At 50.6% G+C, this 22,823-nt stretch overlaps 1 protein-coding gene across 1 annotated transcript in view; it reads left to right on the forward strand.

Moving 5' to 3' along the window:
- The window catches only part of LOC147724816 (nmrA-like family domain-containing protein 1), a 43,579-nt gene extending 24,448 nt beyond the window's left edge, over nt 1-19,131 (forward strand). Inside the window, exons 3-5 of the mRNA XM_086967076.1 lie at nt 1,767-2,016; nt 4,718-4,908; nt 18,888-19,131. Coding sequence (XP_086823202.1) covers nt 1,767-2,016; nt 4,718-4,908; nt 18,888-19,064 — 618 coding nt within the window. The 3' untranslated portion in view covers nt 19,065-19,131. The remainder of the gene's footprint in view (nt 1-1,766; nt 2,017-4,717; nt 4,909-18,887) is intronic.
- The last annotated feature ends 3,692 nt before the right edge of the window (nt 19,132-22,823 follow it).

The following is a 22,823-nucleotide window of genomic DNA, read 5'->3' on the forward strand; positions in this document are numbered from 1 at the left end:
GATTTCCACTGATCAGAAGTAGCTCTCTACAGAAAAGGTTGGAGACTCTTCGTATATGGAGAGGTGTTTTTGCGGAGGTGATGCATTCAGTACTGATACTGCAAGAGTTCTGCCATTTGTTCAGCGTTTGCATAGGGGAAAGTGTGCTTGCAGAGCTTATGGTTTCAGTCAGTGCATTAAATGGAAATATAGAAGTGCAGCTACTCACTATTTAGAGCACCTGATTGCCCCTGGGAAGGGCTGTACCTGCCCATTTAAAGCACTGCTTGCAGTGCTGATACTGTGTGAGCTGCTGCCTCGCCTTGTGTTTTTTGTTTGAGGAAATGTGCTTGCGGAGGCGATGCATGAAGTGCTGATTCTGTGAAAGGTGTTTTCTTGTCTTCTGTCTTTCTATAGGGGAGAGGTATGGCTGCAGAGATGATGCACAGTTGATGCTCTAAATTGTATATCTGTGAGTCTTCTTTGTAGAAGGCGGTACAAAAGGGGGTTGGTGATGGACGGAGCTTCTGAATCAATCAGACACTCACACCCAGTCAAGAGATCTGGGTTTAATCCATCACCGTTCATTAGCCCACTTTGCCACCCCAGTTCAGACATGGCTATATGCAAATCAGTCTGACCCTGTGCCTCATGAGAACAGTGCAGCCCGAACTGCCAAGCCATGTCTTCCCTGGACCGGAAACAAGCTTCCGAGGACCGGTTTCTGGCATTCCAGCCTTCTTCAGCCCGGCTTGCTGGAATCCAGTGGCAAAGTGAGCAAGGGACTCACGTCTGAGCATACCCTGCCACACTTATGGCGGCCAAAAGCGGTACAAAAGGGGTTGGTGATGGACGGAGCTTCTGAATCAATCAGACACTCACACCCAGTCAAGAGATCTGGGTTTAATCCATCACCGTTCTTTAGCCCACTCTGCCACCCCAGTTCAGACATGGCTATATGCAAATCAGTATGACCCTGTGCCTCATGGGAACAGTGCAGCCCGAACTGCCAAGCCATGTCTTCCCTGGACCGGAAACAAGCTTCCGAGGACCGGTTTCTGGCATTCCAGCCTTCTTCAGCCCGGCTTGCTTGAATCCAGTGACAAAGTGAGCAAGGGACTCACGTCTGAGTATACCCTGCCACACTTATGGCGGCCAAAAGCGGTACAAAAGGGGTTGGTGATGTACGGAGCTTCTGAATCAATCAGACACTCACACCCAGTCAAGAGATCTGGGTTTAATCCATCACCGTTCTTTAGCCCACTCTGCCACCCCAGTTCAGACATGGCTATATCAGATCAGTCTGACCCTGTGCCTCATGGGAACAGTGCAGCCCGAACTGCCAAGCCATGTTTTCCCTGGACTGGAAACCGGTCCTCGGAAGCTTGTTTCCGGTCCAGGGAAGACATGGCTTGGCAGTTCGGGCTGCACTGTTCCCATGAGGCACAGGGTCAGACTGATTTTCATATAGCCATGTCTGAACTGGGGTGGCGGAGTGGGCTAAAGAACGGTGATGGATTAAACCCAGATCTCCTGACTGGGTGTGAGTGTCTGATTGATTCTGAGGCTCCGTCCATCACCAACCCCTTTTGTACTTCTTTTTAGAAGGGCCAAGCGTTCCAAATGGTTGACAAAACTCTAAAGTTAGCATACTTCTCCTAGAAGGAGTGAAACATGTGCAGTTACGTTTCGTAACTTAAATGAAAAAAGCTTTTGTATACACATGCATGCTGGAGATGGTGCATAATATGTTCTCTGACAGAAGCAATGTCTTCTTTCTTCCACAGGGCAAAGTGGTGGCTGATGTAGCGAAGCGACTGGGCACGAAGCACGTGGTCTTTAGTGGGCTGGAGAACGTGAAGGCGCTCACAGGCGGGAAGCTGGAAGTGCCGCATTTTGACAGCAAGGGCGAGGTGGAGCAGTACTTTTGGGACTTGGGGGTGCCCATGACAAGTGTCCGCGTCAGCTGCTACTTTGAGAACTTCATCACTGTCATGAAGCCAATGAAGGCAAAGGACGGAGATCATTACAACCTAGGTATGTCACACACATGGTCCAGGTTGTAGAGCTTATGTGGGCAGCACCTACATGGTTCGGAGGGCAAGGGAAGGTAGAGCATTCACATTCACTTTACCCACAGCTCTCAACTGTGGGTGCATGCAGTAGCAGCTCTTCCGCTAAGGCGGAGGAGCGTCGCCCACTGCTCTTAGAGTAGTGAAAACTTGAAAAATAAAATGATAGTAACAACGCTATTACAATTTTATTTTTCGTTACTGTGGGGCTGTATTAGGGCGGGGCTTGTGGCTCAGGGAGAGGGAGTGGTTTGTGCACACTTAAGTGCGCATGAGTGCTTGGCCGGTCGTCTTGACCCAACCAAACAGTCATGCCCACTTTGCATGTTCCCCACCAAGCTGTAATGCACAGTCTGGTGGGGAATATGTACAGGTTTCCTGTCCCCGTCTGAGCGCCTATCCATGGTGCTCAGACCAATCACAACACTGCATTGCAGAGTTGTGATTGGCTCATGGGAGCTTCTTCCGGACTGGAGTCAGGTAGAGAAGCGAAGACGGAGGAGTGGTGGTGGAAAAGGTAAGTGGGTTTTAAAAAAATATTTTCAAACCCCCCGTCTCCCCTGCCGCGCCACCCCATTCCCTACCAGCCGCCACTGGGTGCTTGAACCCCTGAAGTATCTAACTAACCAGTATGTATAACACGGTGCAGATTGTGAGCAGCCTTATTAGGATGCCTCCAGCTGTGGTTACCATAGTTTCAGATGAAGAATACATCTGGATCCTGCCCAGGAGGTGGTTTTGTGGTACTCTGAGCCAGACACATACGCAGTAACATGAGCTGGCTCCAGCCCCCTTAATGACAGAGTAGTTGTTATAAATCCGGCACCCACATTACACTTTATTATATCAATCAGTATCAATCTCATCTCACGCTAGAAGAACGAACAGCTGCTTTGATTTCTCCCTAAGTAAAGCCTTAACTCGCGGAGCTATCGCACGGCCAGTACTCTGCAGAAGAAGAGAGCTGTCACCCCAGCCAAGTGTACAAAAGTCCAGTCTGGTTGTAACTGTATGAAGCGCCTTTGCTACGTATTACCAGTACCTAGCTCTGGTTGAGGTGGGCTGACACTCATCAGGAAACGATTAATAATTCATTTATTTAGTATATTTAGCATATATGCCAGACAAGAAAGGCAGAGGTGACCACAGACAGTAACCTTAATGAAACTCATGCAGGAGGAAATGCATAAGGGAGGCAACAAGATAAAGCACTTTATAAAAAAAAGTTATGAATAAATAAATGTCCCCCATTATAACTTTGAAACAGACTTCCTCATGTTCATTCCCTGACATTGTACCTCTGCCACTTTGGCCTCTTCAGAATTCTAGAGCAGAAGAGGAAGCAAGTCAATGAAAGTTCTGAACAGCAGGGGTATAATGCAATGACCGAGTGGATATGAGCTCATGGGGTGGAATGTTCTAATAGCCTTGTACCCATTTAAGGTGGGCTATACCAGCCAATAAAGGTCCACTCCCTTGTAATATATAATGCTGCAGCGGGCTGTTAATGGCCATTAAAGCTGTCTATGGGGGGAGCAGGGCTCACTTGAAGCATCAGCAAGGAATCAAATAAAGTTCAAGATACAGGCTTTTAATTATCAATCTCTATTATACTGATGACCTTATTTTCGAAAAATTAAATTGTATCCGTAAAATCTTATTACCCGCAGCAAATGCATTTTCATAATTGTTCTATTTTATTTGGTGTCCTTTATCAGACTCCAACTTTTACTTAGGTAGAATAGGGCAGCCCATAGCAAAAGAAAAGTCTGTCTCACATGCTGAATTGCAGAAGCATATTTGTACGTTTACAGAAAAGAGGCACATGAATTACTTTGAAGAAGGTGAGAGGGATATGAAGGGTGCGAAGGCAAAAAGGGTGATTAGTTCAAGGGATGAAAGATATTGAAGATTACACTCTCCATGAAGCACTAAAAGGAGGGAGCAAGCCTCAGGTGCCTGCAAGATGATTCCCTTAGCCTGGCTATCATATCAAGAGAAGACCTGTTTGCTAGTGCTTTCTGAAATTTTTGAAAATCAGATATGGTTATCCTGAAACTATAAAATACACCTCCAGAGGATGTATTTTTTTGAATAACGTAAGAGAGCCAGCGGGCCTGCCGGTTACCAAATGGAAGATCAAGTCTGACCATCGCTTGTGTCCTCCAAAAGGGATGCAGTTCGGGCCATCTGAAAATGTGTGATACTAACATGTGGACCTTTTAAGTACATGACCTCTTTTGATGGCGTCACTTGTTTTGGTGGCATGAGTGTTCTGCAAGTCTCACTTGTAAGTCCGCGTTTGATTACTGGGAGGTGAGGTGCAAAGGACCAGCCATCTTTGCCGTGCGCTGGTAGAGGTGACACTACCTGTCTGTACCTTCAAGAAGAAAACTGAGGCACTGGGAAGATATTAATGATCTCAGATGATCCTCTGGGTCTATAACATTTGCGAGTTTTCTGGTGAGTATAGAAGAAGATGCCATCTTCATGCATTTGTGATGAGACCTTTGGAGTGGAAGGACGGTGAGGCTATAATAGCAAAACCAATACCAAAATAGGTGTTTCCTTACAAACAGGAGAGTTTTGTTTCCCTTCTTTTCCCCACTCATCTTGCTCACTTAGTCTCTGTTAACACTTCACCTCTCTTCTCATTTCTACATTAGTGCTGCCCATGGCGGAAATTCCAATGGATGGGATATCCGTGGCTGACATTGGACCGGTCGTGGCAAGCATCTTCCAATCCCCTGAATGTTACCTGGGTAAGGCCATTGGACTGAGCGCTGAACGCCTGACAGCCCAGCAGTACGCAGAGATACTGTCCAAGCACATGGGGAAGACGGTGCTGGATTCCAAGGTGAGAAGCAGACTGTGTGCAAATAAAATGTAAGAGAAAAATAAGAGGATGTCTTCCAGCCATGTGCTAACTGCAGGTGCAAAACCAACCCAGTGCAAAAATCATCTACTCGGGTATGGGATTCCTTTCCTCTTCAGAGTTAAAATAGAGTAATGCATGCTAACAGTGTCTGTTGTGAGCATGTGCATTACATATGTATTGCGTTTGGTGCACCTGTTGGTAGTGGCCAAGCAATTCTAATTCCAGCACAATTTGCTTTGAGCTCCTTACATGCAGTGATGCTGAAACAGGGACAGATACCATTTCTGCCCATACTAGCCCTACCACCCTCCTCTACAATTATCACCTATTACTAGTTTTGCCCATAAAAGGGGAATAGCCTCTCATGGGCCAAATAAACTCATAAGTCTTAAAAGGTTGAAGATTTGGTACTGATTAGTCAGGTTCTAGCTCCTAGAGAAAATGCATACGAAAAGCTCTATTTTAGTCATTTCCTGGAGCTTGCCCTCTAGTTCAAAAAGATGGAATCAGTGACTGCCTCACTTCTACTCTACCATCTGAGCCCATTATCTGACCACTCTGTTTACTCCAAGTGAGTGAATCCAGACTGGGCTCCATTTTCTGGACTAACAAAGTGTTCGGAGCAGCAAGGCCTCACGGTTTGGTTTTTGGAAGCATTATGCACCTGCCAAAAAAAGGACTTCTGTGGTTGTCCTATGGCGGGAATAGAATGTATCCAGTCCTTTTTTTATTTTGAATGTTGGTGGCGTAGCAAGACCACTGACTTATTGTCAGTGAAATTGCTCTCCCACCCTCGCAGCTCAAGTGAGGCTATCCTGAGCCCCTGCACTCTCAGTGCTGGTGTTCGAGGCCCTCCTCTACCCGCAGGCTATACCTGCGCCTCATCCCTGGTGGTCTAGTGGACCTCTCACTCTCTCTCTTGCTTCGTTTTTCTACTTTCTTTTTTCATTTTCCTTTAACCTATGTTTTTCAACCTTTACTGTCACTCTCTTTCTATCACTTTCCATCCTCCTTTCACTTTTCACTTCTTTCTGCGCACCTCTCACCCGTTATTTTTCCCGCCGCTGCTGCCCCCGCGGCCCCTCCCCCCAGCGCGACCAACTCATGCAAGTTTCCCATACCGCCTCCCAGCTGTCCAGCCCTGCCCAACCTAATAGTGGCCACGGAGCGGGCGCACCGCAGGAGCTCCAAAGGCAAGCCCGTCTGCACCCTTCCGCGACCAGCGCCAGTATCCCTGGCCCTGCGAACCGCCAACGCTACAACCCAGCTGCACTCTACACACTCAATCCAGCTCACAACAACAACGGCAAGCTAGCTTCACCAGCCGACACCCACGGACCCTTCAGCTGTCAACGCTGCCGCTACTCCTGCAGCACCATCAAGACCACGGATCAAGCACAACCCGCCCGCAACAACAGGACCACACCAAAGACCCTGCAATGCATCCTACTCCACCTCTGATCCCGCCTTAAATACGCCACCGAAATCTGGAACCTCCTAGACGTCACCACCCCGGACGTCGCATTCTTCACTGAAACCTGGGCCAACACCACCTCGGGACCTGACATCGCCATCGACGTTCCCCAATGATACAAGATCTCCCGTATGGGCCACCCCATCTGCCCTGGGGTGGGGGGTCGCCATCATCAACAAATCCACCCTCCGGCTGAGCACACTCCCCTACGAGCCCACGGACCTGATGGAACACCTACATTTTAAGATACAGGCCAGCCCTACCACCACTCTCTGGGAACCCTCATCTACCGACTCCCCGGATCGCACAGACCATTCACCAACTTCATCCCGGAAAACATCGCCCCACAGGCCATCGAGTCCACCAACACCACACCTTGCTGGGGGAACTGAACTTTCACCTCGACAACTAACAAGACCCCAACACCCCATCCATCCTGGACAACCTCCACAACATAAGACTCCGCCAAATTGTGACCGAGCCCATGCACTCAGCAGGACACACTCCTCTATGCCATCTGCACTGCAGGAAACTCCATCACTTTCACCCACACCACGAGCTCCCATGGACAGACCATCGCTGCATCCATTTCACCTTCAGAACACCCACCATCCACAGAACCCAGCATCTGCTCATACGCCAAAATTGGACTAAACTCACCGACAACCAGCTCACCACCTCACTCGGCAACTCCACCCCAAACATCGCGGACGACTACCCCAACACCACAGCCCGAACCTTGCACAGATGGATCTCCGACTGTGCCAACACCATAGCCCCCCTGAAGAAGAACAACACACATGGCAGGAAAGCCAGATGGTTCACCACTGAACTACGAGATTCCAGACGCACATCTAGCTGCCTCAAAAAGGCCTGGAGGAACTCCAAATTTACAGAAGCCCACAACAACGTCAGAGCCGCCACCAACGCACACCACCAACTCATCAGAAATACAAGAAAGAAATCTACCAAAGACAGAATCTCCACGCACGTGCACAACAGCATAGAACTCTTCAGCATCATCAAGGGGTTCGCCCATTCCATCAGCGAGTCGACAAACATCTCTCCCTCACAAGACCTCTGCGACAAACTCAGCACCTTCTTTCACCACAAAATCAAGAACATTTACGAGAATTTTGATGAAGACAGCCAACACACAGAACCCTTATCAACCACCCCAACATCTTGAAGCCAACGATCGACAGCTGGTCAGCCCTCACCACTGAAGACACACTGAAGATGAAGTCAGTCCTCTCCAGGGACCCCACGGACCCCTGCCCCCACCACATCTTCAACAGAGCCACTGACACCATTGCCCCCATGCTTCGCCACACCATCAACCACTCCCTCACAAACACCTCCTTCCCCTACGAATGAAACCATGCCGAGATCAACCCCCTCCTGAAGAAACCCTCAGTGGACCACACTGACCTCAAAAACTACAGTCCCATCTCCCTGCGCCCGTTCCCAGCAAAAGTTATCGAGAAAGCCATGATCAACCCCCAACTCCCCACTTACATCGAAGAGCACAACATTCTTGACTCCTCCCAATCCGGCTTCAGAAAGAACCACAGCATAGAAACCGCCTTCCTTGCAGCAACAGACGACATCTGTCCCTCACGAGTCAAATGCAAAAGCATTGAAATTATTACATCAAGCTGCAGTTCAACTAGTCGTTGTTAGGAGTCCCTCACGTCAAATGCTTTTGCATTTGACTCATGAGGGACACCTAGTAACGACTAGTGGAACTGCAGCTTGATGTAATAATTTTAATGCGTTTGCATTTGACTCATGAGGAACACCTAGTAGCAGCTCTTTGTAGAATTATTTTGATATTGGAGACTGTATTATTCACTGCCCACTGCTAATCTCGTCCCATAATGCGTTTCAGCGCCTTTGGTTGGGGTTGTATGTTTGCCTTTCAGCAAGATGTGCTCTTTGTTTTCAAGGCATCTACGTAGTTCTTGCCCTAGGTTAGGGAGGATCCCAAAATCATCACCTCTCTCACTGCTTGCTAAATTTTCATTTTCACTTTTGTGAACTGACTATATTCATTTTAGCTTGCAAAGACAGAGATACTTGTTATTTTACCAAAAGTATATGAGGTTTCTGTTTTATTAATTGGGAGTCTGGAGCAAAGTTGCAGAATTCACAGAGCTTATGTTCAACTTTTTGGAATTCCGCATAGTAGTACTCCGCCAACTACGCCTACCCTTATTGAGGATGTTTTTTCTTCTATGAAGGAGGCGAGATGGCTGTTGATGGCTTTTTCGATGACTTTCACAGGGTATGGGAGTAAGGAGATTGGTCTGAAGTTTCTGAGGTCGGTGGGGTCCTGCAACGTTTTTTCCAGGAGAGGGTTGATCTCTGCGTGTTTCCAGTCGTCGGGGAAGGAGGCGGTCTCGAAGGAGCTGTTGATTCATTGAAGCTCGGGTCAAATATGTCCACGGCTCTGTGGTAGATAAGGTGTGGGCAGGGGTCCGTGGGAGCCCCGGAGTAGATTGACTTCATGGTCTTCGATGGAGAGGGCGGTCCAGCTGTCAAGTGTAGACTGCATAGGGTAGGGAATGGTGGGTGTGGGTTCCGCGTGTAGGTTGTCGAAGTTGTCATAGGGAATGGTGGGTGTGGGCTCCTTGTGTAGGTTGCCGTTGTCGAAGTTGTCATAGGTGGTCATGATTTTGTAATGGTAGAAGGTGCTGAGTCGGTCGCAGAGGTCCCGGGAGCAGGGGATGTGTTTTTGTCTCACTGATGGGTTGGACGAACTCTTTGATGATGTTGAAAAGTTCCTTGTTGTTGTGTGTGTGTGTGTGAGTGGACATTCTGTCCTGGAGCGCTTTTTTCTTTGTGTATCTGGTGAGCTTGTGGTGGGAGGTGTTGGCTGCTTTGAAGTTGTCAAGGTCTGCTGTGGTTTTGGAGTTCCTCCATATTTTTTCGAGGCATCTGCAGGCTTGTCTGGATTCTCGGAGTTCGGTGGAAAACCACCTGGCTCTCTTGGCATGTGGTTGGTAGTTTACTTGAGGGGGGGCGATGGTGTTGGCACATTCGGTGATCCAATTGTGCAGGGTACGGGCAGAGGTGGTTGGGTCATCGTCCATGGCGGTGACAGTGGAACTGCTGAGGGAGGCAGTGGGCTGGTCGTCGGAGATCTTGTTCCAGTTCCTGCGTGGGAGCCAGTGTGGACGTTTGCGGGTGATGGATGCTTTGAAGGTGAAATGGATGCAGCAGTGGTCCGTCCATGGGAGCTCGGAGGTGTGGCTGAATGTGATGGGGTTTCCTGCTGTGAAGATGGGGTCGAGGATGTGTCCTGCTGTGTGTGGGGGTTCTGGTACGATCTGTTTGAGTTCGATGCTGAGGAGGTTTTCCAGGATGGTGGTGGAGTTGGGGTCTTGGAGGTTGTCGAGGTGGAAGTTGAGGTCTCCCAGCAGGGTGCAGTCAGTGGAGGTGATGGCTTGCAGGGTGATGATGCTGGTGCTTGAGCCAGAGAAAGGTGCTTGGGGTCGCTGGGGTCTGTAGATGAGGGTGCCTAGGAGGGTGGTGGTCGGGTTGGTCTGTATCTTGAAGTAAAGGTGCTCCATCAGGTCTGGGGGCCGTCAGTGTGGGTGCTCAGTTGGAGGTTGGATTTATGGATGATAGCAATGGCTCCTCTGGGGCATTTGGCGCAGTCTTTTCGGTGATCTCATAGCCTTCAGGGATGGCGATGACGATGTCTGGTCCCGAGGCACCGTTCGCCCAGGTTACTGTGAAGAAGTCTACATCGGGGGTGGTGCTGTCGAGGAGGTCCCAGATTTCCGTGGCGTGTCTGTGGAGGGAGCTGACTTTGAGGAGGATGCATTGCAGGGCCTGAGGTGCTGTGGATTTGTGGTGCGGGTTGAGGTGAGGCCTGGGTCTCGCCAAAGGAGGAGTGGTGACAGTGGTGGTAGGTGAAGGGTCTGTGGGTGTCAATAGGTGAAGCAAGCTTGCAGTTGTTGTCCTTGTCTGTGTTGAGTGCATAGTCAGCCGAGGAGGTATAGTGCAAGCGGGTCGGAGGACCAGGGTCCCTAGCGCTGGTCGCAGTCGGATCACTGACAGGCTTTGCTTTTGGCGCGTCTTTGGCCGCCCAGCAGCCACCATTAAGTAGAGGTCGGGGAGAGGGCGGGACATCTGGGATGGGGGTTAGTGAACAGGTGGGGGAGGGCCGCGGGGCAGCAGTGGCAGGAAAATGGGTAAGAGGGAGCAGGGTAAAAAGGAAGAGAAAAAGGCTCAGAAAAAGGAAAGGCAAAAAAGCAATAAGGCTAAAAGAAAGGAAGAGACAGAAGGCACAAATGGCAAGAAGGAAAAAGACAAAAGACAGTAGGAGGAGGAAGAAAAAATAAAAGGGTAAGAAGAGGCAGAGAAGGCAAACCGCGAGGTCAGGAGCGAGGCAAGGCACAGGGGCCTCGACACTGGTCAGTGGCAGCGCTGGGGCAGAGGCACCCACGACGAAGCTGCGCAAGGGGAGAGCATTTTCCTGACCCAGAGGTCTTGGTCACCCTATTTCGCTGCGGCTGCCATTAAGTAGGGGTCTGGGTGAGGGCAGGACAGCTGGGAGGCGGGAGCACACGAGGGGGCAGAGGGGCCGTGGGGGCAGCAGCATCAGGAAAATGGCAAGAGGCAACAGAGGAAACAAGCATTGGAAATGCAATAGGTCTCGCACCATTAGAGTTAGTGCTTTTAGAATTGTTTTATGGGTTTTTTTTGTAAATGTTTAGCATTTTTGTTTCCTGTAGCCAATGCTAAAGAATTACAAATAAAAAAAGCCATAAACATTTCTTAAAGCTGTAACTGAAATGGTCTGAGACCTATTGCACTGTGTGAGGGTGAGGGGTTGAGGGTGAGTGAGGGTGAGGGGTTGAGGGTGAGTGAGGGTGAGGGTGAGTGAGGGTGAGGGGTTGAGGGTGAGTGAGGGTGAGGGGTTGAGGGTGAGTGAGGGTGAGGGGTTGAGGGTGAGTGAGGATGAGTGAGAGTGAGGGGTTGAGGGTGAGGGGTTGAGGGTGAGGGGTTGAGGGTGAGTGAGGGTGAGGGGTTGAGGGTGAGTGAGGATGAGTGAGAGTGAGGGGTTGAGGGTGAGGGGTTGAGGGTGAGGGGTTGAGGGTGAGTGAGGGTGAGTGAGGGTGAGTGAGGGTGAGTGAGTGAGTGTGAGTGGTTGAGGGTGAGTGAGGGTGAGGGTGAGTGAGGATGAGGTGTTGAGGGTGGGTGAGGGTGAGTGAGGGTGAGGGTGAGTGAGGTTGAGGGTGAGTGAGGGTGAGTGAGGGTGAGTGAGGGTGAGTGAGGGTGAGGGTGAGTGAGGGTGAGGGGTTGAGGGTGAGGGGTTGAGGGTGAGGGGTTGAGGGTGAGTGAGGGTGAGGGGTTGAGGGTGAGGGGTTGAGGGTGAGGGGTTGAGGGTGAGTGAGGGTGAGGGGTTGAGGGTGAGTGAGGATGAGTGAGAGTGAGGGGTTGAGGGTGAGGGGTTGAGGGTGAGTGAGGGTGAGGGGTTGAGGGTGAGTGAGGGTGAGGGGTTGAGGGTGAGTGAGGATGAGTGAGAGTGAGGGGTTGAGGGTGAGGGGTTGAGGGTGAGGGGTTGAGGGTGAGTGAGGGTGAGGGGTTGAGGGTGAGTGAGGATGAGTGAGAGTGAGGGGTTGAGGGTGAGGGGTTGAGGGTGAGGGGTTGAGGGTGAGTGAGGGTGAGTGAGGGTGAGGGTGAGTGAGGGTGAGTGAGTGAGTGTGAGTGGTTGAGGGTGAGTGAGGGTGAGGGTGAGTGAGGATGAGGTGTTGAGGGTGGGTGAGGGTGAGTGAGGGTGAGGGTGAGTGAGGTTGAGGGTGAGTGAGGGTGAGTGAGGGTGAGTGAGGGTGAGTGAGGGTGAGGGTGAGTGAGGGTGAGGGGTTGAGGGTGAGGGGTTGAGGGTGAGGGGTTGAGGGTGAGTGAGGGTGAGGGGTTGAGGGTGAGGGGTTGAGGGTGAGGGGTTGAGGGTGAGTGAGGGTGAGGGGTTGAGGGTGAGTGAGGATGAGTGAGAGTGAGGGGTTGAGGGTGAGGGGTTGAGGGTGAGGGGTTGAGGGTGAGTGAGGGTGAGTGAGGGTGAGGGTGAGTGAGGGTGAGGGATTGAGGGTGAGGGGTTGAGGGTGAGTGAGGGTGAGTGAGTGAGTGTGAGTGGTTGAGGGTGAGTGAGGGTGAGGGTGAGTGAGGATGAGGTGTTGAGGGTGGGTGAGGGTGAGTGAGGGTGAGGGTGAGTGAGGTTGAGGGTGAGTGAGGGTGAGTGAGGGTGAGGGTGAGTGAGGGTGAGTGAGGGTGAGGGTGAGTGAGGGTGAGGGGTTGAGGGTGAGGGGTTGAGGGTGAGGGGTTGAGGGTGAGTGAGGGTGAGGGGTTGAGGGTGAGTGAGGGTGAGGGGTTGAGGGTGAGTGAGGGTGAGGGGTTGAGGGTGAGTGAGGATGAGTGAGAGTGAGGGGTTGAGGGTGAGGGGTTGAGGGTGAGGGGTTGAGGGTGAGTGAGGGTGAGGGGTTGAGGGTGAGTGAGGATGAGTGAGAGTGAGGGGTTGAGGGTGAGGGGTTGAGGGTGAGGGGTTGAGGGTGAGTGAGGGTGAGTGAGGATGAGGGTGAGTGAGGGTGAGGGATTGAGGGTGAGGGGATGAGGGTGAGTGAGGGTGAGTGAGTGAGTGTGAGTGGTTGAGGGTGAGTGAGGGTGAGGGTGAGTGAGGATGAGGTGTTGAGGGTGGGTGAGGGTGAGTGAGGGTGAGTGAGGTTGAGGGTGAGTGAGGGTGAGGGTGAGTGAGGGTGAGGGTGAGTGAGGGTGAGGGTGAGTGAGGGTGAGGGTGAGTGAGGGTGAGGGGTTGAGGGTGAGGGGTTGAGGGTGAGTGAGGGTGAGTGAGGGTGAGGGTTTGAGGGTGAGGGGGGGTGAGGGTGAGTGAGGGTGAGGGGTTGAGGGTGAGTGAGGATGAGGGAGGGGTTGAAGGTGAGTGAGGGTGAGGGGTTGAGGGTGAGTGAGGGTGAGGGTGAGTGAGGGTGAGTGAGGGTGGGGGGTTGAGGGTGAGTGAGGGTGAGTGAGGGTGGGTGAGGGTGACTGAGGGTGAGGGTGAGTGAGGGTGAGGGGTTGAGGGTGAGTGGTTGATGGTGAGTGAGGGTGAGGGGTTGAGGGTGAGTGAGGGTGAGGGGTTGAGGGTGAGTGAGGGTGAGGGGTTGAGGGTGAGGGGTTGAGGGTGAGGGAGGGTGAGGGGTTGAGGGTGAGTGAGGGTGAGGGGGTGAGGGTGAGTGAGGGTGAGGGGTTGAGGGTGAGTGAGGGTGAGGGGTTGAGGGTGAGTGAGGGTGAGGGGTTGAGGGTGAGGGGTTGAGGGTGAGTGAGAGTGAGGGTGAGTGAGAGTGAGGGTGAGTGAGGGTGAGTGAGGGGTTGAGGGTGAGGGGTTGAGGGTGAGTGAGGGTGAGGGGTTGAGGGTGAGTGAGGGTGAGGGGTTGAGGGTGAGTGAGGGTGAGGGTGAGGGGTTGAGGGTGAGTGAGGGTGAGGGGTTGAGGGTGAGTGAGGGTGAGGGTGAGTGAGGGTGAGTGAGGGTGAGGGTGAGTGAGGGTGAGGGTGAGTGAGGGTGAGGGGTTGAGGGTGAGGGGTTGAGGGTGAGGGGTTGAGGGTGAGTGAGGGTGAGGGGTTGAGGGTGAGTGAGGGTGAGGGGGTGAGGGTGAGTGAGGGTGAGTGAGGGAGGGTGAGGGGTTGAGGGGGAGGGGTCGAGGGGGAGGGGTCGAGGGTGAGTGAGGGTGAGGGGTTGAGGGTGAGGGGTTGAGGGTGAGGGGTTGAGGGTGAGTGAGGGTGAGGGGTTGAGGGTGAGTGAGGGTGAGGGGTTGAGGGTGAGTGAGGATGAGTGAGAGTGAGGGTGAGTGAGGGGTTGAGGGTGAGGGGTTGAGGGTGAGTGAGGGTGAGGTGTTGAGGGGGAGTGAGGGTGAGGGTGAGTGAGGGTGAGGGGTTGAGGGTGAGTGAGGGTGAGTGAGGGTGAGGGTGAGTGAGGGTGAGGGTGAGGGGTTGAGGATGAGGGGTTGAGGGTGAGGGGTTGAGGATGAGGGGTTGAGGGTGAGGGGTTGAGGGTGAGTGAGGGGTTGAGGGTCGCTGCATCCCATCTTCCGTATTGGGGAACAAAGGAACGATCCGAGCAAGCTCCCTGTCGGGTCATTCTTAAACGCCCCTTTGAAAGCACGTCAGCGGCAGTGTTGAGCGCCAGAAGGATTCGCTTCAGGGAAGAAGAGCTGGCCGCTTTGTTTCGGCGACTGCAATCCAGGAATGTGAAGTCAGGCGAACTTGAAAAATAAAAGTCTGGAAAAATGAAATCTTTCTGCCCTAATTTCCCCCAAAAGAGCCTCCATTCGCCTTGGTCAGGTTTTACGTTGCACATCTGATAGAAATGCTGGATCGCCGTTTACAGGGGCACGTCCTGCCTCTCCGCAGAAAGTACGTTTCAATTTCCAGGAAATAAGTGAGCGGCGCCAGACAGTGATGTCATCCAAGAAGTGCAACAGAGAAGCCACCACCACTGGATGCAGGACGCGTGCCTCGTAAAAGAAGCCACCTAACCCAATACTGAGAGATCTAATACCGCATTAAAAAACAATGGCAAGTAAAAAAAAAAAAACCTTCATGGGGGATGTGCGTTAATAGTCCAAAGCAATTGTATATTTAAACTGGGCAGTCAAACTCAGTACTTTCTTACTTTGTTCTAAAGTGTTCTGAAAATGTTTGCGAGTTCCTTGCCAAATGAAAGAAAGAACCCGGGGGCTTTACTGATTTAATAAGATACGACTCAGAACAAAACCAACAGGTACACAATTGTTCTAAAGTGACACGGCGGGAAGGGGAGGGGGCGGAGCGGGTACAATAAACAAGACGGAGGGAAGAGAGGGGAGGGGGGAGGAGAAATGCGACAGGGGAAATGCGAGACGGCGGGAAGGGGAGGGGGCGGAGCGGGTAAACAAAGACGGACGTGCACGCGCTTTTAAGCTCAATGCGCATGCGCATTGAGCTTAAAAGTCACGGGCACTGCAAGGAATCGCCACGATTCCTTGCAGTGCGGATAAAGAGTGGATAAGTGCCAATACTCTCGCTTGCTCGATGCGCATGCGCATCGACAGGCGAGACCTAAAAAGCATGAGAAAAAGGCTGAGAAAGAGGAAAGGCAATAAGGCTAAAAAAAGGAGGAGATGGACGGCAAAAATGCCAAGAAGGGAAAAGACAGAAGGAAGATGAAGAAAAAATAAAGAGTCGGGGAAGGAAAACTGCGAGGTCAGGAGGGAGGCAAGGCACAGGGTCTTTGAACACCGGTCAGTGGCTGTGCTAGGGGCAGAGGCACTCACTACGGAGCGGCACAAAGAGAGAGAAGTTTGCTGTCCCGGAGATCGAAGGTCTTAATCACCCTATTGCGCTGTGGCCGCCATTAAGTAGGAGTCTTGGTGAGGGCGAGACAGCTGGGAGGCAGGAGCGCACAGGGGCAGAGGGGCCGTGGGGGCAGCAGCGACTGGAAAACAGCAAGAGGCAGCAGGGAAAAAAAAGGATGAGAAAAAGGAAAGGCTAAAAAGGCCATGAGGCTAAAAAAAGAGGAGACGGAAGGCAAAAATGGCAAGAAGGGAAATGACAGAAAAAATAAAGAGACAGAGAAGAAAAACAGTGAGGTCAGGAGCGAGGCGAGGCAGAGGGTCCTCGAACAACGGTCGGTGGCAGTGCTGGGGGCAGAGGCAATCACGACTGTGCTGCATGAGGGGAGAGCAGTTTCCGGGACGTCAGAGGTCTTGCTCACCCCATCGCGCAGCACCCGCCATTAAGTAAGGGTTGGGGGGAGGGCGCGACAGCTGGGATGCGGGAGCATAATGGCACTCCACTCCATTCCAACACAGCTAATGGACTTCACATAGGTGAGACCTATTGGCTTTTACAATGCTTCTTATAAAGTCTGTTATGTCACTCATATTCATTGAAAGGAAAGAGAAGGCTTTCGTATTGCTGAAGACATTAACTAACTTCGTCCAGCAAAGTTGTGTAGCACAACAGTGGGAATAGAAAATGAACAAAAACAGGATCAAGACAGACCAAAAAACGCCTTGATATGGCCAGGCGACCAAGAATACTTTAGACTGGCTATTCAGGGGAAAGCCAGTTCAGCAAACTCAACTGTCATGTCTTGATGGTGTGTGGGGATAGTGGTGCTTTTCATGATGCAAAGTGTCCATCGTTGACAAATTGAGCGAGTTTAGTGCCTTTTTCCAGAGAATAAGGGTCCTCATATTCTTTGGTCTTCCCATCAGTTGTTATCAGCATTGTGGTCGATCAAGTAAGTCCAAGCAAATGTCTCACTTTCACAGTTTGTGGCCTGAAGAGTAAACATTTCTTCCGCTTTAGATTGGTTGCAGGTGAGAACTCGTGTGAGATATATTTTGTGGTTTTCAAAGTAAATGGAACCATGTTTCGTAGGCACAATCATTTGACGTGCCTTTTATGGTATCAAAAAATATCCAATCATTTGACTTGCTCCCTGTCTCTTGTTGCAGTCTCTTGATCTAATTCGAGGCACTCTCTGAAATTTGAGGGGCGGGCCGAAGGGTGAAGAAACCATATCTTTTTTTTTCTCCATCATCTACTGAACTCCTGGGAAAAAGACATTATCATTTCGGTTTCTGTCGTCGATCTCAGTCAGTTTTCTGTGTAAGATGCAATAGCCCTGCCCTCTTTCAGTTTATTTTGCCAGTTTCTGTTCCACTGATGCCAGTATGTTTTTTAGCTGCAAGCGAGTTTCAACGTGGCTAAATCATTTCTAATAGAAACCATTTTATTAGTAGTTTTCACAGTATTTTATGCAACTGAGCGCCAGGAAGCTTTATCAATGACAGCTCACTCAAAATTGTTTCTAGTGTGACCTCAAGGTTCTCCAAAGTCATCCTTGAGGGCTGGATCCATGTCAGATTTTTAAATGTCCAGTATTTGTAAAGCGCGAACAATTACCCAAAGGTGTCAAGGCGCTGGGGGCCATCGGGAAGATTAAATGAGCTATTGCCCAGAGTCACATGGTGCTGGGCAGAACCCTGCCGCCGGAGCCGGGGATCGAACCGTGATACCCAGCGTCCAGCGTCAGTCGCCCTGGCCGCTGCGCTACACCTCTTCCACACTTCATTTATCTAAATGGGAATATTCTAAAAATCTGACATGGATCCAGCCCTCCAGGACCGACTTTGGAGAACGCTGTGGTAGATGATGGGTCTTTAGTTGACTTCAGCTGTTTATCCACAACTACTGCAACAAAGAGAAGTTATCTGGAAGGTTTTGAGGCACACATCTGTTAAGGTGCTGGTATGTCGTGCCTGACCAAAGTCGGCAACACGGCAAACCAGACTTTGTTTGTGTGAGGTAGCTACCTTATTAGAAACCCACACAGAACCAGTCCTGTCTCTCTCATAGATAAGCTCAAAGCGCGTTGGGTTGGGTATCTCATAGGCTATCCATTATTAGTAATATGGGCCAGAAGCAGCTGCGTGGGAGGACCAGTGTTCCCCCAAGTCCATTCCACGTCTGCTGTCACTTTTATATGCCAGATATTGCCATAGGGTTATCAGCTTGGGCCATGGAGGAGAGGCTGGCTCTTCGATCACCCATCGGTTTGATTTATTCCTAACTATAAGAGGGCCGTCTCAACATTTCCTGGGGAACTTCCGTTCTTCCACCCCGTGTACTGACATCTTCCATCCTCTCTGCCTTATTTATTCTGATAAATACCTTTCGATTGTAGTTGATGCTATAGCGACTTCTAAAAATTCTGTTTTCAGAGGTCCTCTTCCATGCACAGATGTTCCGCTGCAGATTCTACTAGAGGTTAAGCATTTTTTCACTGCTGTGCACACAGCACAGGCTCCTCCCCCGACACCCTGTAGGCAAAAAAATCAAAACATGCCTAAAGATTGGGGTAGACATGAAGGGAGGCATACCACCAGCCTATTTAAAACTATCTATAAAACTTCAAATTAGGTGGGGTAATGACACCCGCCATTAAAATAAAAAATACAAAAACACAGCCAAAGAAAATGGTGGGAATCAGAGACAGGGAGGAGGCCAACACACCATTGTCCAAAATAAAAATGTGAGACTTATCTCAAGTTTATCTTTTTCAGGACATTAGTACCAATAACAACTTCCTGCCCAGTGGAGCAGGATTGTGGGAGTTGTAGTGTTCTTGTGCTGTACAAAATACAGCAAGAAGATAGACTGCATAATAGAGGCTCCTATCTTGTAATACAAATATAGTCGAGTTGCTTAGCCTTCTAAATTGCCACTTTGAGAGACCATGCAGTTAGTCTCCTTACACACATACACGTCATGAGCTATTGCAGAGAATTACACCGGATGACCTCTTGCAGTCTTTTGCTATGGTCTTATTTTGGTGATATAAACGCCTTTTAAGAAACTGCCCTGAAAGATGTAACTGGCTATTGCAACTAAATATTTGACTGATTGTATATTTTTGCCATCTGCTATCTTTTACTAGATTTCTCCTGAAAGTTATGAGAAGCTGCCATTCCCTGGGGCCAAGGAATTTGCTGACATGTTCCGCTTCTACCATACAAAGATAGACCGCGACATCGAACTAACACACCAGCTCAACCCAAATGTCAAGAGCTTTGACCAGTTCCTCTCCGAGAACAAAGAGAAATTAAAGTGTTAATTGGAAGGAATGTTGTTTTTGTTATTTTGTATTGGGGTCAGGTAGTAATAAAGATTTTTGTAGCTGATTACTAGTTTTGCAAGAAAGTATATTTTGTCATCTCACTATTTTGTTTTCCGTCTTGTCTTTTGTTCAGTCCATCCTCTTCCTTCCTGGTGCTCACCCCATTCTTTCAGCTTCCTAGACGTCCTAATTTTCCTACGCATATTACACTTTTCCATAATTCCAAATCAGTTGCAGGGTTTGGACTTTGTGTAAACAAAGGAGAAGTCCCATCCATCAACTAGCTTCAGCCAGGTGCAAGTGACTTACTAGCCAATTACCAGCATTCCAATGTCATGGAGCTAATCAAACAATAACTTCAGCATGCAAAGTAAATGAACACTATGTTACACATCTTCCCTCCACACACAGAACAACAACAACAAAAAAATGAATGAAAATGATTAAAACAGGGGGTTCAATAGTTCATGTGAAAATCCGTGAACCTGGGGGGAGGAGCCGAGCCAGCGACCAATATGGCCGCTTAGAGCCTCGACTCTGCCGACCTTCCTCTCCTGCTTCAAGATCCTGGCGTAAATCCTGAGCTTCCGCCCCGCTCCCGCAAAGAGGAACAGAAGCGACGCCTGTGCACCTGACCCGGAGCGGCATCCGAATCCTGACGGCGGAGAAACACCTTTGAGAAGATTGCGGCCTACTCCGGCCAAAAGCTGGGGCCTCGAGTGTCTACAGCAATTCTCCCCTTAGGACCCTGCACCCATATATCGGTGATATCTCTGGCTGCTCTGGTGTTGCTCTGGAGGGGGCTGCCATCGGCTATGAGGACTGGCCCTAGATGCTGTTCGGGGCGCGTCCGGGGCACTTTCTGAGACGGACTGTCTGGGGCATGGTCACAGAGGCCCAGTGGGAGCGCCCTGAGGTGCGGGTATAATACTTTGGAGCAGTGTGGTCTTGTACAGTGGTGAACCCTAATCTTGCTGAGGGGTGGAGAGTTTGGTGCTTCTCCCCAACCGATCCTGGATAGGAGCTGATGTTGGGTGCCCCCGTGGACGGCGTCTGTTGGGAAAGACCCCCGTATCCTGGCAGTAGTGGCCTCCTGAGGAATGGTGGGTCCCTTGGGTCCCCTTGTTGGGGTAGGGGAGGAGCCGTCGTCGGAACAAAACCAGCTGACACGTGGTAGGCAGCCCAGAAGACCCAACACTGGGGGGGTTTCCATCGTCTTGGCGTTGGCTATGGGCAAGGACTGCATCTGAAGCCGCGTAGGACTTTCGGAGGAATCTACACCTCCCTGAGAGCCAGACAGTGTGCGGAGAGCGAATTGGACTGTGAGACTGTGGGTGCCCTGGATGGCAACGCGAGACGCAACTATAGGAGGCGAGTGATTGAACCGCTTGAGAGGGGCGAAAGAGCGGTGGGTTTCCCTCCCGGTGGGGGGTGTAGACTACATCTCTTGGGAGGCGAGATGGCGACCAAAACGGACTCGGAGAAGACACTGCCTCGGTCCTCCAAAGGGGCTAGAAATGTTCAAACTAATACACTGGACCGCTACTCTAAGCCCAAGGGGTCCCCAGTGGACGCGAAAAGGGCCTACGTCGGAGGTGAGGACACGGCGCCTGCGGGAGACGAACCAACACTGAAGGACCTAATGACAGCTATTACGGGAGTTCAATTGTCCCTCGGCCAAAAGATGGAAGCCCTAGGCACTAAACTTGACACAGTGACTATCGAAATGGGGTTAATAAGAGCGGACCTTGGGAAAGCAAATGAAAAGGTCAAGACTCTGGAACTCAAAACTGCCAGCTTAATAGACGACGTAAATCTATTACAGCAGGAGGTGCGTGATCTTAAAGCCTCCCGTGTACAGGTTGATCGCAAGTTGGACGATTATGAAGGGCGGGCACGAAGAAAGAACGTCCGAATACTGGGGCTGCCAGAAAAATCAAAAGGCCAGACACCAGACCTGTTCGTAGAAAACCTCATACTCAACCACTTAAAACTCAAGGGGCTTAGCAACTTCTTTACGGTTGAGCATGCTCACAGAGTTCCGGGGGGTAAACCCAAACCCGGGGCGCCCCCCCCCGCCCAATGATCGTGAGGGTCCTAAATTATCGCGACCGCTATGCAATCCTCCAGGCGGCCCGAGCTGGGGCTCCATTGAAGTTTGAAAATGCGACTCTTTCTTTCTTCCCGGATTTTACCCAGATGGTTCAAAAACAACGCCAGAGTGTCTTGCTGGTTAAAAAGAAACTAAGATATAAAGGGATAAAATATGCCATGATGTTTTCAGCCCGCCTTAGGATGGAACTCAACGGACGGGCCTGGTTTTTTGATAACCCCGAGGTGGCAACAGACTTGCTGGAAAGCAGTGGTGTGATGGGCCCGGAGGATCGGGACCGGGGAGAAGCGGACGAATAATGACTTTGGTGCACGGTGCAGTTGCAGGGAACTCAATAGAATTCTAATGTAGCGGGGTGGGGGCGGGCAACCATGGTTCCCCTGACCTGTATAGAACAGCAGATATTTCAGCGGATTAATAAGCAACGGGTTGTGATGGGGTGGCGGAGGGTAGGGCGAGGAGCTCGCACATGGGCTCTCCTCCAGTTTCTACCTCTAGTTAATAGTAGAATAGATTGGGGGTGACAGGCACACTGCTAGTTGGGGATGAGTATATGGTATATGCAGGGGTACAGGGGGGGGGTCCCATGGTTTGCGGTGGTTCGTGTTATTGTTTTTCTCATATGCACACAAATTGGCGATTTATTTGTGTTTTGTTTTAGCATCGGGTGACCTCGACAAGCTTTATCATGGTGATGGCAACCAGTAGACGGGGACTGGGGATTACGGCGCTGAGCTGGAATGTGAATGGCTTAGGTGATAAGATCAAAAGGGGGATGGTCAACCAGATGATTAGGAGGCACTCCCCAGATGTGGTGTTGTTGCAGGAAACACACTTGATTGGGAACCGTTGTATAGCCCTGCATAGGGGAGGTTATAAATTGGTAGCACACGCTGGGTCTCGGAGTGGGTATCCTAGTACGGAACACCTTCCCACTCACTGTCCAGGCCACATGGTCAGATAAGAGAGGTAGATACATTGGTATTTCAGGACTATAGGAGGGTAGAGTGGTGACGTTATTGTCAGTCTATGTCCCGCCGGGGCTACAGTCCGACACGTTCCGGGACCTGTGCAGAATTATTTTTATCCCTGCCTGTGGGGTTGTTGATAGTGGGGGGAGACTACAACGCTGTAATGGATGGCGAAATGGACAGGTACCCAGCCTGACAGTTGAAGCCGTCCCAAGGGTGGTTGTCGGACTTTGTAGAAACCACCGGCCTTGTGGATGGGTGGAGACTTAGGAATCCAGGGGATATGCACTATACACATGCCTCTGCGGAGCATCATTCCTTCTCCAGAATAGATTACGTTTTGGTGCCGGCACTGCAGGCGGCTTGGATCAGAGAGGTGAGGCACTTGGCTAGAGGGATTTCTGATTACTCCCCGGTCTGGCTCAATCTGGAAGTTGCACAATTTATATTCAGTACAACAGCTAGATAGCACTTTAATTTATCAGAGAGGGGTTGGCAAAGAGAAAAGCACACTCATATTAATTTGTAGAAATTGCTTTTGTATTTCAAGTAAGACAGATAATACTGTACTCATATCAGCGACATATATACAACATGAAAAAGTGCAATGTGTCCCCAGTGATATTGTGAGCGAAAAACACAAAACATAAAACAGTAAGTGGTCTGTACAAT

This window comes from Lissotriton vulgaris, chromosome 4_1 (genome assembly GCF_964263255.1).
Source record: "Lissotriton vulgaris chromosome 4_1, aLisVul1.2, whole genome shotgun sequence".
Taxonomy (NCBI): Eukaryota; Metazoa; Chordata; class Amphibia; order Caudata; family Salamandridae; genus Lissotriton; species Lissotriton vulgaris.